Below are 15,076 nucleotides of genomic sequence, written 5' to 3' on the forward strand. Positions count from 1 at the left end.
TGAATATATCCCACTCCCAGCCCTGTGAAATACAAGTGAGGAATGAATGAGTCTTGATGAAGTGATAGCTCAAGTCATCACAGGACCCAGACACATCAGATCTTTTTCTTAATGCCCCCCACCCCCCATCTACATCTCCCTTTTTATTTAGTATTCCCAATTTTGGTATCAGGTACCTAGCTAGCAACACCTGATAAATTTCATAGCATTTTAAATTCTTATGTATATTAGAAAGTACATCTGTTCACTAAGTGAATACTCATGCACAAGGCAGCCTACATGAGAAGATAGGCAATGTCTAGAAGGTAAAAATCTGGGGCAGTGTTATGGCCCATGCTGTTCACATCTTACTGGCAACCTGCCCACATTAAAAAAATGCAATAACCATAACGTTTGTTTCAAAACAGATTTTAATAAAGATCTTTACAGAAGAGCTTCAGGCACACCATCCCAGGAGTCACAGAGTCCTTGAAACCAAAACAAGACAAGAGTTAGATCAAAGCAATAATCTTCAAAAGTCTAGAATGTTATCTTTGGATATGAGAGGGAGATATGAGATATGAGAGGGAAAAGCCAGTTAGTTACCAGTTTTTGATCTCGGCAACATCTCTCCATTCCACTAGACTTCCCACCACCAGGATAATATATGCATAAACCCAGTCACATCATTAGTCTGCTTAAGTTTCAGAAGTTTCCTACTACCCACCAAATCAAGCTCAAATACTTGCTTGGCATTCAAGGCTTTCTTTCCACCATCCAACCTTCAGTTATGCATCTAGACCTGAAGTTTACTCCTTTAAGCCCAGAACGGGAGACCTGGGCTCTCCTTGCCTCCCATTTTGTCTGAATTCACCCAGGTGTCCTTTAAAGGCCAACTCAAAAGCCACATTATATATGAAACCTTTCACAATTCCCCTACCTCATATCTTCTACCTACCATATTGTATTGTATTGTATTGTATTATGCTACTATTTTTTCCCACTTATATATTACAATGTTTATGGCTTAATGACCCCCCCCCTCCTGATGACATGAAGGCAGACTCAAGGTCCAGTACTTACAGGTCCCCTTCCCTCAACTTCTTCCCTTTCCTATCTTGAACTACCCTGATTTATAGCATTTGTCCAAGATATTCAAACCAATTTAATTCTTTACCAACATCAGAGTGGTATTTCTTAACCCTGACTCCTTGGCCAGAGCTGAAAAGGGACCTTAGAGAATAACTAGCCCGTAACAATGCTGCCCTTTATTCCACTTCACACTAGCCCTTGATTGGAGGCAGGGACTATTATCTTTGTTAATAGATGAGGAAACTGAGGTAGAGAGGAAGAGAGTTGCTCAAATTTGTAAAGAACACAAATAAAGGCAGTTAGGTAGCACCAGGTCTGAAGCCAGGAGCATTCCTAGGTGTGTAACCCTAAGTGAGGTTAAATCACTTAACCTCAATTGCCCAGCCCTTAAGACAGAATCTAAGAGTTTTATATATTATTATATATATTTATACATATACAAAAAATATATTATATAGTTATATATATGCCCCAAATTAACAGCCTGAATTAGAACCTTTGAAGCTGATATTCTGGACCATGACTACATCATACAAGTTCTTCTGGGGGGAAACAGAAAACAAAATGGTTTCAAAGCTAGAGGAAACTGTGATAAAGCTTGTCCCAACTCCCTAGGCAGGATAAGCAATTCAAAGCCATACAGAAGAAAGAACTAGGGCTTGAAACCAGGTCTTCTGGTCCAGGGGAATATATCTTTCCATTACACCAAGCTGACACCTTCAAATATCTGATGGGCTAGAATGAGGGAGGGGGCAGAAATGTTCTGTATAGATCCAAAGAACTAGGGCCACTGGTTGCAAAGGAAAGCAGTGTTTACAATTAAGAGGAAAGCAGTTTTTTCAATTTAATATTTATTAAATGTTTATTATATACGAGACAGAGACAAGTAAAAGAGCACAGCAAAGTTTAAAATGTGGTTAAGAGGCATGCATACAAATATTAATTGATACAGGCAGAACAGAACAAGGTAAGGGACAGGTTCACTTAAGGAAAGCTTCATTGAGATGTTAGATTTCCATTGGTAGAGACAAGTAAAGATTCCAGGGCAACAGCTTGAACAGGAGAGGCAAAGGAGAAAAACTAGACATCGTGATAGTTCACTCTGACCAGATTCTAAGAGATGAGATTTGGATGAGATAAGGACTTTCAAACAATCAGAAATGCCCCAAAATGTCATCATCTCACTCTGCTGGGAGTTAAAACTATCACTAGACATGAAATGGAAGGTAGAGTGCAGTATGGGACAGCAAAGTGGGAAAGGCAGAGAGTGGGAGCAGGATGTTGAGCCAAGTCATGTCCTCTGTTTCCTGCTCTATATATAAATTGGATCAGGTCTTTCTCCTAGCCTTACCATTCCATGTTCTAGGGCTCCGTGCCCCTTTTCAAGCCTTTGACACTTTCACCAAACAATCCTAGGAGCTGCATTTCTGTCACTAACACAGTATTTAGAGATATTTCAATTTCCTGGAAGTCTCAAATGGTATAAACCCCTACCCTGCCTCCTTCACAAGGCTCCTGTGAGGATCATAAGGCAATGGACATAAATCCAATTGGATTTAGTAGGTAGCAGATTTCAGGTCCCTAGCAATAAGAAAAGGCCCCAGAGATAGAACAAGCCTTTAAGGTTTGAGAGGCTTTAAAGAGGTGCACACATGCTTATAAATTATTATTATTTTTTAAAACACAAGCAAAAAACAATTTCTATCCAATTGACTTCCACCAAAATGCAGTTCTATGGACTGACCTGTTAGGCAGTGGGCACTGGCTGGGGCATGGCTGGTTGTTCTGGCTTCCCACCCTTCTGCTCTGAGATGGGGGTGGTAGGAAGAATCTCATCCTTGGGCTCTACGATGCTCACATGGTCAGGCAGGGGCTTCTTAGGGCCAATCTTGCCACTTGGATCCCAGGGCAACATGATTTTGACTTTAATTCCCAACACACCTGAATGGCACCAAGGTTAAATATGAAGTGATTTCATTTATGTGGCTTGAAATAAAGATCAGACAGAATATAATTATTTCCCAGTACAGAACAGCTTTTTAGCCCCTTCTCAGACAAATGCCTCTAGATCAACCAATGTCCAGACACCTCTGCAAAGACCCCCACATACAGTGGCACAGAACGTGCCAAAGCCAGGGGGTACAGAGCAGGTAGTGCCCTTTCTGACTCGTCATCTTGTCATCACTGAAGGGGATCCCAGCAGCCTTCGGGTACTTCAGAGTCCTGATCCAGGCTTCCAACTTGGCCATTCACTTCCTCAGAGCATAAGCTACCTGGGACAACATCAAGTTGTGGTACAATTTTTGCAGTGGCTCACCCTGTCTGAGGAGGACGTGGCGCACAGCTGTGTCGACATAGTAGTTGACAGGGTCTCCGCTGTGGATCATCAGGCCGTCCACAAACTTCATGGACTTAGCTCTCTGGCCTCTGAGCTTACCAGACACCACCACTTCACATCCTTTTGCTCCACTCTCCATAATGAAGCGGAGGACACCATAGCAGGCCCTTCAGGAGCAGAGGAAAAAGGAGGAGGGTACTGTCATCACTTTAGTAGACCCAATCAGCATTAGGGAAAGAAGTTCAGCTAGTCAGTCTCAGCCTAACTGTGGCTCTCTCTGTTAAGATAAAACATCCAAGGCATATAAGCTAACCCCCCCAAATAATTCCTAGATTCTACTGCCCAGTGTTAGAAGAAACTTTAGTTAGGTGCCCCCAAAGAAGGGACCTGCCTACGGTTCAAGAGCAAAGTTGCCTCTATACCAATGGATGGGTGGAATTCACTTTTGAAAAGGGCCAGGGCCCAGCATTAAAGTGTAATGTAATAGGATCTAACCTCGGACTTGCCTATTCAAGATCCCAGAAAGGATCTCAGGAGTCCTAAGGCCAAAATCTATCTCCCAGGACTGGCCTGAATTGGCACAAATTTTTCCAGCCATAAAAATTTACCAACTGTTAAGGCATGATGGAATCTAGTTATATGATATTGTTGATAGCAGCTGATGATGAAATTGCAAGTCCTCAAAGAATTATGGTTCTCATTAGTTTATGAAGTTTGCTCGTAATAGCTCCATGAGGCAGGTTATACAACAAATCAAGTCCTGGAAGACTAAAAAACTTACCTACGTACAGCAAGACCTCCAAGGAGTTTGTAACGCAGGGACTCAGCTTGGGCAATAGCACAGAGACCTCTGGTGGCCACCTTCTCGGCGTATAGCTTTAAAGGAACAAAACAATGACCCCCAAATTCAAACCTTGTTTTGCACATAACAAGATTCTTCAGTTTTCATGTGATGTCTTTATTACTATAGACTATGGTATTTTTAAAAGGTTCAATTAAAAATCGAATTTAAAGACTACACAGGGCTAACATTCTGCTTTGTCTCAAATTCCTTAAAGCCTTCCTTGTGAGGAACCTCACTGCACTGAGCTATGGCCAAGGCCTTCAAGAAGTCTGAAAGTTATTTCCAGACCTCTGCCCCAAATTTGGCCTATCAAAGCCATAAAGAACTAATCTACCTACCTATTCCTTTCAAATAAGACAGTTTTGTGGCCCAAAACCTCTTTAGAAGAACAGCTACATTTTCTTAATTTGTTTCTCCTACCTAAGTATTCAAGAGGATGAGACCATTAGAACCAAAGACCACACTCACCTCTACGCTGCCTTCAGGGAAGCCAAACCTCTTCTGAACTACAGCTGTCAGTTCACGAATTCGGCGACCCTTCTCTCCAAGGACATTCTGAGTCCTGAAAGTAGAGGCAAATGGGATTGCTGGAAGGAACATTCACAGAACACTTTGGCAGCTCTCAAATGCTTAAGAAAAGCTTACATTTTACTTGGTCCAAGAAAAAACCAGGAGCACATGGTTGAAAAGTCAAAGGGAAGGTAACAACATTTTAACATCAGCCCTATCCACAAACAGTCTAATTTTCAGATACAGTCGTCCCTTGCTTTTCAGGGTCCACTCAGCAGGGGTCTTAAAAAAACTTATTACAGTACACTATTGGCTGATGGAATGAAAGGTGACCTCATGGGCGCTGATTGACTCAGTAACTAGATAAGTAAGAGTGTGGAAAAGGGTTTATAAAGCCTCAAAATACATATAATAAAATAAGTGTAACACCACTACTTGTGAAGTGGTGGTGTCTGGTAAGCTCACTACTGCAGAGGTCTCTGGAACACAACTCCTACAATAGGTGAGGGATCACTGTAGAGAATTTCCAAGTAATAGCAGTGTTCAGAGACAAGCTGGATGATCATTTAAGGAATGTTATGGAAGGGAATTTACCTTTACCTTCAGTATTCTATTACATAGAGTATCTCAAGTCTTTCCAGATTCAACAGCTTAAAATTCCACTAAGACTTCAGACAAATTGTGTACCTTTGTCCCAAAGCACCTTTACCTGAAGTCTTCAGGCTTTCCTACACATGCAGGGAAATTTATTCTATAGAATCTTCAGTCAAGGTTTATGTATTCACCTCATTACAATATAGGCAGCACAGATGAAATCACCAATTCTCAATCATCCTGCCACCTAACCATTTACAGGACCAAATCAGGATATGAATAGTAGACTACAATCTAAAAACTAAATTATGTTAGTGCTGAGACATTATAATAATTATAAAAATATTTTAATAAAAAGAATGAGCCCCTTTGAAAATATGACAAACTAGGGATAATCTTGCAAATGAATCTTTTTTAAAAGTCTCTTAAGAGTGAAGTAAAGGATTACCTGGTGGCCAAGATGATAATTTCTGTCCTGGTTGGGGTAACTCGAACCTCCACCCCAGAATAGCCATCTTCTGCCAGCTCCCTGGTAAGGAACTCATTCAGTTCAGCTTTGAAGATGCCATCAGCAACAAACTAAACATAAAAGAATCTGCATTGGTATAAAGTCCTATTAATTTTTTACTTTGACCTAAAGCGTATCAACCCTTCTCAGACAAATGCCTCTAGATCTTCTTAAGGAAATGACTTTAAGTCAGGAGTCTGAATTCTGGCCTGCAGAACGCAGAACCAGAGTAGAACACCTGAACAGAGTACACCTCCTGTCAGACTCGTCATCGCATCTTCATTGAAGGGTTTTTATTAACAGCTACATTTATGTGGCACTTTTAACATTTTAAAAAGTGCTTTACAAGTATCTCATTTGATGCTCACAACAATCCTTTGAAGTAGCTACTATTACAATCTCCATTTTTGCCTGGTTAGAGCTGAATATTCAAAAGTCTGCTGTCTGCCTAACTAGCTAACTACCACACCACCAGAACTAGAATTAGTTAAGATGTCAAAAGGTAGAACAAAAAGATTTTTCAGTCTAAATGTCACATTTAAGAGACATAACCTAAAGTACAAAGGGAAAGTGCCTTCTCTTATGTGACCTTACTAACTGCAGAGTTAAATCTAGGATCTACAAACTCCCAACTCAACTATAGCAAACTGATCCTCAAATTTTAGGTTTCAGTTCAGTAGCCACTGAGCAAGGGCTATGCAGAGGCTCCTGATCAAACAAACTGATTGTGGGAAGAGCCAAAAGTGACAGGTCTGGCCTTGACCTGATGGAGCTACTACTCTCCTATATAACACTGGGCAACAAACTGACAATATCAACTTAAAAGGTAAGATCTTCAAATCTGGCCTCAGACACTTCCTAGGTAGGCAAGTTAGTTAACCCCCACTATTCTGTCTTAGAACCAATACTGTATATTGTCAGAAGGTAAGGGTTAAAATAAAAATTTAAAAAGTTAAGATCACCTATTTAATAGGTATTACTTATTAATTTTACAGGTAAGGATGTTTAACACACCATAGAGATAAAAAATACAACTCTTATTGCTTAGTTCTTATATTCCTAGACCACCTGTGGTTGCAATTCAACTAGGATTTGAAAAGTTATATCCAATCTGTTAACTATTCCCATTAACTGTTCACTAAAGTTGATGTGATCTACTTCTCACTTTTCTACAAATTATAATCCACTGAACTAAATTTTTTCACCTAGCTTCAGCATTCATTAACAACATGGATAGTTAAGATCCCTTCCATGTGATATAGGGAGAAGATATTGGAGTGGGGATTAATTTCATTTAAGGTGGGAAGCATCATCGCTACAAAGCTTAATCAAGTACTAAGATACATGTTAAATGGCCTTATTGCTTGTGGGTGGGTAACTGCAATAAATGTTACCCTATCCACCCACCCCCAAAGACTCAGAATTAATCTCTTCACTATCTACCAGCCCAATCCTCCTTTGAGCCAGGAAAGCATCAATAGAACAGATAATTCTGGAAGAGGGGGAAGGCCCTAGAATCAAAACTTTAAAGATTGGAATGCAGTACCTTTTTTGTGACTTTCTTCTGTAAAAAGGGCCAGTTCTACTTCTACCTTATCTCACTTATGTGAAACACTTTACAAAGAGTGAAGAATATAAATCACTGTCTCAAATTTTATACACTACAGTCCTAGTCAGAAGCAGTATTAGGTACTAAATAATTGGAAAGTGCTGGACCTGTTCACCTCAATTTCTTCATTTTTTAAAAATGGCAATAGCACCTGCTCCCATATCTATTAAGTGCTTTGCAAACCTCCAAGTACTATATGATGGCTATTATGTCATTAGAATACATATAATAACCTTTAGTGATAATGTGACAATTCCTTTTTTTAAAAAGATGAGCTAATCAATTAAAAAAGGCCTGCCTTGGGGTGCAAGTGTCTGACACTACCACCTGCAAAATGAATTAGTATCCTCTTAAGGTGGTGGAGGGGAAATCAACTGATACCTTCAAGTGCTTGCCAGTGAGTGCTGAGGGGGCAGCTGGGTGGTTCAGTGGATTGAGAGCCAGGCCTAGAAGCAGAAGGTTCTAAGATTCAAATCTGGCCTCTGAAACTTCCTGGCTGTGTGATCCTGGGCAAGTCACTTATCACCTCCGGCCTAGCCCTTTTCTGCCTTGGAACCCACACATAGTAGTGATTCTAAGACAGAAGGTAAGAGTCTTAAAAAGAGTCAACGGACAAAAAAGCCTAATAAACAAGTGTTTTTGGCACTATATCGCCTGAAAAATGAATTGAGAATAACTTCACATGGTGGTAAAAGTGGAAGACAAACGGTATCCCTTATACCAGTACTCGGTGTCTGGCATACAATAAGCGCTTAATAAAATAATTGTTGATTGGTGGGCTTCAGGTATACACAATTGTGAACTCTTTAATTGCAATTAGAAGGTGAAGGAAGGCGCTAAATCAAATGAGGGCAGCAAATCAAACAAGGCTTAGCAATTAGCACTTTGCAATAAAAAGGCTCGTTCGTTGGCTGATGGGGTCTTTTTTAAACTTCATTCCCTTGGGGAAAATTATATTTAAATACCCCGCTTTTCTTTCAGGTTTCCCCTCTAAGAGGGGCTTTAGTCCCGATTCGCAATTTTTACAGAGGAAACTGAAGTCGCCCAGAAAAGGGTTAAGCTTTTAGAAAGCAGGAGAGGCCTGATATGGGAATCCAGGCCTGGGCTAACTACCGCCCAACCCGACTCAGCCCAGGCCGCCAAGAAGACCCCCTTGCCCTCGATCCCCACCTCCTCAGCTGTGCTCACTGGTACAGTCCACCTCGTGGCGCACCCTACCCCTATCCCAGGCCCTAGCCAAGGTGGGCTTCCCCGGTCCCGCCACCAGAACCCTAAATGGAACATGGAGTCATCCCAGGCGGGAACAATCCGCTGCCATCCTCCCCAACCGAGACCCCTTGCGATGCCCAAAAGAGCCCAGGACCTAGGTCTAAGCGACCGTTCCCTTCTTGGGAGCCCCGCACGGGCCCAAAGCTCCTTCTCTGGACCCCAGATCCCCCCTAAGGCCTCACCTTCCTCTTCTTGGAGATCTGCACCGCCATCTTGCACAGACAGGAAAGGGAGAGCTAGGCGGAGGAAGTGACTATAAAGCCGAGGGGGAGGAGAGTCAGTTACGGCGCAAGCGTAGGCGCAGCGGCACTGAATCCTTTCTCAAAGTCCCGGCGGGGGTACTTCTGGGAAATGTAGTTTTTTTGGAAGAGAAAAGACGTGGAGGAAGAGTTAGTTAATTCACAAATCGAAACAATAAGCACACAAATATCAACATATAAAATATATATTTTTTAAATCCTTACCTTTCATCTTAGAGTCAATATTGTATATTGATTCCATGGCAGAAGAACGATAAGACAACTGGGCTTAAGTGACTTGCCAAATCACATAGCTAAGAAGTGTCTGAGTTCATATATGAAACCAGGACGCCCCCCCCCCCCCTCCCCATCTCTTGGCCGGTGTCTCAATCCACTGAGCCACCTAGCTGTCCCCACCTTGTATTGATTTTTTTAAAAATAAACTTTGTATATACTTATTTATATATAAAATACTGCCTCCCCTAATAGAATGTAAGCTATAAGTAGAAACGGTTTCCCTTTAGGGTTTTGTGTTCCCGGAACCCATTAGGTGTTTAATAAATACTTGTTGACTTTTGATCCAGTAACACCACTACTGGATCTGTATTCCAAAGAGATTTTTAAAATGGGAAAGGACCTGTTTGTACAAATATATTTATAGCTGCGCTTTTTGGGATGGCAAAGAATCAGAAAGTAAAGGGATGTCCTTCAATTGGGGAGTGACTGAACAAATTGTGGTATATATGATGGTGATGGAATAATACTGTGCTATAAGGAATGATGAACAGGGTGATTTCAGAAAGAGCTGGAAAGACCTCCATGAACTGATGCAGAGTGAAATAAGCAGAAGCAGGAGATCATTGTACACAGCAAGAGCAACACTGTGGAATGATCAAATGGAATCGACTTGGCTACCATCAGCAATAGAATGATGCAGGACAATTCTGAGGGACTTATGAGAAAGAATTCTATCCACCACCAGAGAAAGAACTGTTGGAATAAGAATGCAGATGGAAACTTGTGATTTATCACTTGTTTATTTGGGTATGTTTTGGGGATTTGGCTTTATAAGATTATTCACTTACAAAAATGAACAATATGGAAATGTGTTTTGCATGATGTATATATATATATGTATGTATGTATATAAAACCCAGATTGAATTGCTTGCCAGCTCCGCGAGGGGGAAGGGAAGAAGGAAGAGAGACAATTTGGATCATATAACTTTGTAAAACTTATGTGGAAATTTGTTATTAAAATTCAAATAAATAAATACTTGCTGATTGATAAGTTGTTTCATTGGATCTACTCCAGCAGATGGTGCTAATTGCCTCCTCTCTAAGGACCATCCCTTGAGCAATTGACCCAGAGATGACAGTTCTTTCATGCAATCAAATAGAAAGTACTGCCCAAGGAGGTCATTGACAAAAATTGGGACTGCTAACTAGATGGCTCAGTGGATAGAACACTATATATACTTGGAGACAAATCCAGATTTAATCACTTTTACTAACTAAGAAGCAAATCTTTTGATATGTCTGCCTTAATTTCCACAACTGTAAAATGGGAATAATAATAGCACTTAGCTTCCAGGATTGTTGTTAGGATCAAGTGAGATAATATTTGTAAAACTCTCTAAATCCTATTAAGCTATTAAGAAAAAAATGGATACAACAAAATATCTGCAACAGCCCTTTTTTTTGCCACAAAGAAGAATTGGAAACAAAATAGATTGCTGTTGATTGGGGAATGGCTAAGCAAAATTGTATGTGAATGTAATGGAATAGTACCATGCTGTTACAAATGATGAATATGACATCCAGAGAATCATGAGTTGACGTAGAGGAAAGTAAACTGAACCAAGAAAATAATATACACAATGACAATATAAGTAGAAAACATTACCACAAAACAATTGAAAGTGAATATTGTATTAAAAATCATACTATTTGGGCAGCTAAGTGGATAGAGGGCCCGGCCTGGGGTTGGGAGGTCCTGGGTTCAAATTTGACCTCAGATTCTTCCTAGTTGTGTGACCCTGGGCAAGTCATTTAACTCCAGTTGTCTAGTTCTTACCACTCTTCTGTCTTGGAACCAATACTTAGTATTGATTCTAGGATGAAACGTGGGTTTTTTAAAAAAATCACACTATTAAAAAATTAAAAGAGAAGTAAAGCATATAACTTTTACAAGTGTAGGGGTAGGAGATATGTTCTTAACCTAATTAGAAGCAATCATCAAAGATAAAACAGATAAATTTATGTAAAAATGAAAAACTTCTACACAAACAAAATAAATGCCCTGAAGATAATAAGGAAGGCAATTGGGGGGGGGGGGGTCTTTGTATCAAATGCCTATGACAAGGGTTTGTTATACAAGATATATAAATAGCCAACAGATAGATGTCTAGATATGCATGTTCATACATGTATGTATAAGAATCTAGATATAAACTTACATATATAGCAAAGCAAAGTAACAAAGCAACTATATGTATATATTTACAACCATAGAGATACATCTTATATGCAAAACCAAAAGCTATTCCCCAATGATAAGTGGTCAAAAGATATGAATTCACAGTTTTGAAAAGAATTTGTTGTTCATTTGTTTCAGACATGTCTGATTTTTCTTTCTTTCTTTCTTTTTTTTGAACCCTTACCTTCCATCTTGGAATCAATACAGTGTATTGGTTCCAAGGCAGAAGAGAGGTAAGGGCTAGGCAATGGTGGTTAAGTGACTTGCCCAGGGTCACACAGGTAGGATGTGTCTGAAGCCAGATTTGAACCCAGGACCTCCTGACTCCATCCACTGTGCCATCTAGTTGCCCCCTTGTCATTCATTTATTAAGGGTTTTTATTAATTAATCAATTATTTATTTATTTTATAATTATATATTTATATGTAAATAATATATATATATATATATACATATATATTATTTATTTATTTATTTATTAACTATTATGGCAGGCACTGACCTGCTTATAGCAGTTGTTTTCCCCTCCACTACCTTGTGAGGAAATTCTTAATTCATTTTGCAGATAGTATAGTGCCAAACAATTGCCCAGACAGACTTTCTTATTGATTAGCTCTTCTTTTAAAAAAAGGGAATTATTAGATTATCACTAAAGGTTATTATATTACATGTTATTAAAAATAAAAGTTATTATATTACAAAGATACTGGAGTGGTTAGCCATTTCCTTCTTCAATGGTGAACAGAGGTCACACAGCTAGGAAGTTTCTGAGGCTGGATTTGAACTCAAGGCTTTCTGACTCCAAGCCCAGCTGTTAAATAATTCTCAAAAGAAGTAGAAACTATTAATAATTCTATGGAAGAAGGCTTCAAGTCACTCAAAATAAGAGAAATGTAAATAAAACAGCTATGAGGCTTCATATTCCAGCCCAGAAACTGAAAAAGATGACAAAAGATCTGAATAGTCAATATTGGTGGGGTTGTGGGAAGATAGCAACACTGGTGTATATTGTTTCCAGAGTTGTAAATCAGTACAACCATTTTGGAAAGCAATTTAGGATTATGTAAATAAAATAACTAAAATATTTATATATTTTGGCCCAGAGTTTCCATTACTAGGCTTACATTCCAAGAAGGCCATTAAGAAGAAAGTTCCCATACATGCCAAAATATTTATAGCTGCACTGTTTTGTGATGGCAAAGAACAGAAAACAGTAGATGCTCATCAATTGGGAAATGGCTAAAACAAATTGTGGTGTGTGAATACAACGACATAAGAAACAATGAATGTGGGGTAGCTAGGTGGTTCAGGGGAAAGGCACTTCCTGAAATCTGGCACTTCCTCCCTTTGTGACTTTGGGCAGGTCACTTCACCACCACTGCCAGCCCTTATTGATCTTCCTCGAATTTTAAGACAGAAAGTAAGGTTTAAAAAAAAACAACAAAAAGAAAAACAAAACCATTAATGTTTGATTGTTATCCTTGCAATATTTTTCATCAGCTCAATCAAAATATCTTTAAAACTTGCCTTCAAAAACAGTTAAGTGCATGTTTTGTTTGAAACTGTTAAACAAGCATTGGCTTTAATTTAAAATTTCCTTCTGCATTAACTCCAATAAAAGTAGGGCATTTAGGTGGCACAATGGATAGAATGCCAGGTCTGGAGTTAAGAAGACCTGGATTCAAATTTGATTTTAGGCACTTCCTAGCTGTGTGACCCTGGGCAAGTCACTTAACCCTAGTCACCTAGTCCTTGCCCTTCTGTCTAAGACTTGTTACTTGTATGGAAGGTAAGGATTTATATATATTCATAGATCCTTAGGTATTTTAAATCCAGAGTTCCTCAAGGCAACCTGATCCCAAGGGAAAGATGATGGCGAGTCAGTCTCAGAGAATCCAGCAGCTCTTGCAGGCAGAAAAACGAGTCAAAGACAAGTTAGAAGAAGCCAAGAAGAGAAAAAATAAATGGTTAAGTCAAGTAAAAGAAGAAGTGATGGCTGAAGTAGATCAGCATAGGATGCAGAAAGAAAAGGAATTTCAGGAAAAGCAATCTTTGGTTTTGGGATCCCAAAGCAACTTCTTGGGCAAAATAGATGCACAGACAACAGGAAAAATTCAGAAACTCACTAGTAACTACAATGAGAGCTTGGAAAGTGTGATGAAAAAACTTTTGAGCATGGTTCGTAACTTGAAACCTGAAATGCATAAGAACTACAAAGGCACAGATTAAATGCTGTTCAGATTAATCAATAAATAGCATATGTATATTTTAAAAAAAGATATTTTAAATCCAGGTGAGTTTTGTTCTTTCTTCAAAATGTAAAATCTAAAAGGCATCTTTTTTCCAGGGGTGTGCTGATAAATGTTCAAGAGCCAATTTTGGGGGGAGAAAATGTATGCCTGAAACAATTTTAAGTTTAAACTGTATTATGACGATTTTTGAATCATTTTCTTAAATCTAGAAATCAACAAAACAGCATCTCAGGCTGTGATTTGTAGCATTTGCCCAAGGTACAAATACTTACACTGAAAAATTTGTAATTGGCAGGTACAAACTGGCTCCAGCATCTCCCTGAACATATATCCATCCTTTTCAATTATATTCTTCAAAACCTTGAGATATTTAACCCTTGCTCCCTCATCTGCACTGGCTGCCTCTCCAAGAATTTGAACACTCTGCAATTGAACTTGATTTTTAAAGTGAGAGAACCAACCAGACATGGAGTAAAAGTTTCTGCACTGCACTTCTTCGTTTCCCTTTTCTTTTACTGTCAAATAAACTGGAAGCTTTTGTGTGAATGATTGCTCTTCTGAGAGGAATTGGTTTGTAATTTGCAGTTTTCAAACCATTCATACAGCTAAAAAGACACACCATTTCTGTCATTGTAATACTTCTATTCCTTGTCATTTCAAGCCCCCCAAACCTGTACTTTTTCTTTTGTTTGTGTTTTAGGATATTTTGTACCACAGATTCAGGCATTTCAACATTTCATCTTATTTTATAATAATTATGACCATGTTTTGGGCTATTCAATTGCCTCAAATTTTTGTTCTAATATAATAAAAAACTTCTCTTTTGCATTGACAGTGTTTCCATCTGAAATATTCTTTCTTTTGTCTATTTCATTAAGGGCTCTTTTTGATTTAGATTTTTTTTAAACTCTTACTTCCCATCTTAGAATCAATACCAAATTATATTTTCCAGAGTAGAAGAGTAGTAAGAGCTAGGCAATTGTGGTTTAAGTGACTTGTCTAGGGTCACACAACTAGGAAAGTCTGAGGTCAGATTTGAACCTAGGACCTCCCATCTCCAGGCCTGGCTCTCTCTCAACTCAGTCACTTAGCTGCCCCAAGGGCTCTTAAAATAAAAAAAATTAACAACTGTTGGTATTATGGTCTGAAGCAGTGCACCACATCCACACTCAACAATGTGACAAAGAGACTGGGTTCCAGGTAAGAAAATCAATTTATTGATCAGGTTCACAATAACTAATAAATAGAGTGGTCAGTGACTTCTCTAGGTAATCAAAGACAAAGACTTCCAGCATCTTGAGTCATTAAATTGGAAGTCCGTTATTCATCCCTACCCTAGACAGCTCAAGACAGCTTTCATTGG

General features: G+C 39.1%; 2 protein-coding genes and 2 non-coding genes across 4 annotated transcripts; 1 reads left to right on the forward strand and 3 right to left on the reverse strand.

The window, feature by feature from the left end:
• Positions 1–392: 392 nt before the first annotated feature.
• On the reverse strand, positions 393–9,082 carry RPS3 (ribosomal protein S3). Its single transcript, XM_001362580.4, has 7 exons — positions 8,926–9,082; positions 5,806–5,936; positions 4,722–4,815; positions 4,191–4,285; positions 3,389–3,576; positions 2,816–3,012; positions 393–467 (listed from the first exon to the last, which is right to left on the reverse strand). The coding sequence occupies exons 1-6, from the start codon at positions 8,953–8,955 to the stop codon at positions 2,819–2,821; spliced, it is 732 nt and encodes a 243-aa protein (XP_001362617.1). The 5' UTR covers positions 8,956–9,082; the 3' UTR covers positions 393–467; positions 2,816–2,818.
• LOC130454173 (small nucleolar RNA SNORD15) lies at positions 3,117–3,261 on the reverse strand. The gene has a single exon (XR_008911846.1). It is a non-coding gene; the product is annotated as a small nucleolar RNA SNORD15 (small nucleolar RNA).
• LOC130454174 (small nucleolar RNA SNORD15) lies at positions 6,007–6,153 on the reverse strand. Its single transcript, XR_008911847.1, has one exon. It is a non-coding gene; the product is annotated as a small nucleolar RNA SNORD15 (small nucleolar RNA).
• A 4,251-nt stretch (positions 9,083–13,333) lies between the features above and the next one.
• ATP6V1G3 (ATPase H+ transporting V1 subunit G3) lies at positions 13,334–13,722 on the forward strand. The gene has a single exon (XM_056794955.1). It carries the CDS (start codon positions 13,334–13,336, stop codon positions 13,688–13,690), a length of 357 nt encoding a protein of 118 aa, XP_056650933.1. The 3' UTR covers positions 13,691–13,722.
• The last annotated feature ends 1,354 nt before the right edge of the window (positions 13,723–15,076 follow it).

This window comes from Monodelphis domestica, chromosome 4, assembly GCF_027887165.1.
Source record: "Monodelphis domestica isolate mMonDom1 chromosome 4, mMonDom1.pri, whole genome shotgun sequence".
In the NCBI taxonomy this organism is placed as follows: Eukaryota; Metazoa; Chordata; class Mammalia; order Didelphimorphia; family Didelphidae; genus Monodelphis; species Monodelphis domestica.

Excerpts from the sequence above, each read along its gene's own strand:
- RPS3 (XM_001362580.4), bottom strand. The coding sequence starts at position 8,955 with ATGGCGGTGCAGATCTCCAAGAAGAGGAAG. Across the intron at positions 4,816-5,805 it reads ATTATCATCTTGGCCACCAG|GACTCAGAATGTCCTTGGAG; the intron begins GTAATCCTTTAC and ends CTCTACTTTCAG. Across the intron at positions 3,013-3,388 it reads CCACGTCCTCCTCAGACAGG|GTGTGTTGGGAATTAAAGTC; the intron begins GTGAGCCACTGC and ends GGTGCCATTCAG.
- ATP6V1G3 (XM_056794955.1), top strand. The coding sequence starts at position 13,334 with ATGGCGAGTCAGTCTCAGAGAATCCAGCAGCTCTTGCAGGCAGAAAAA.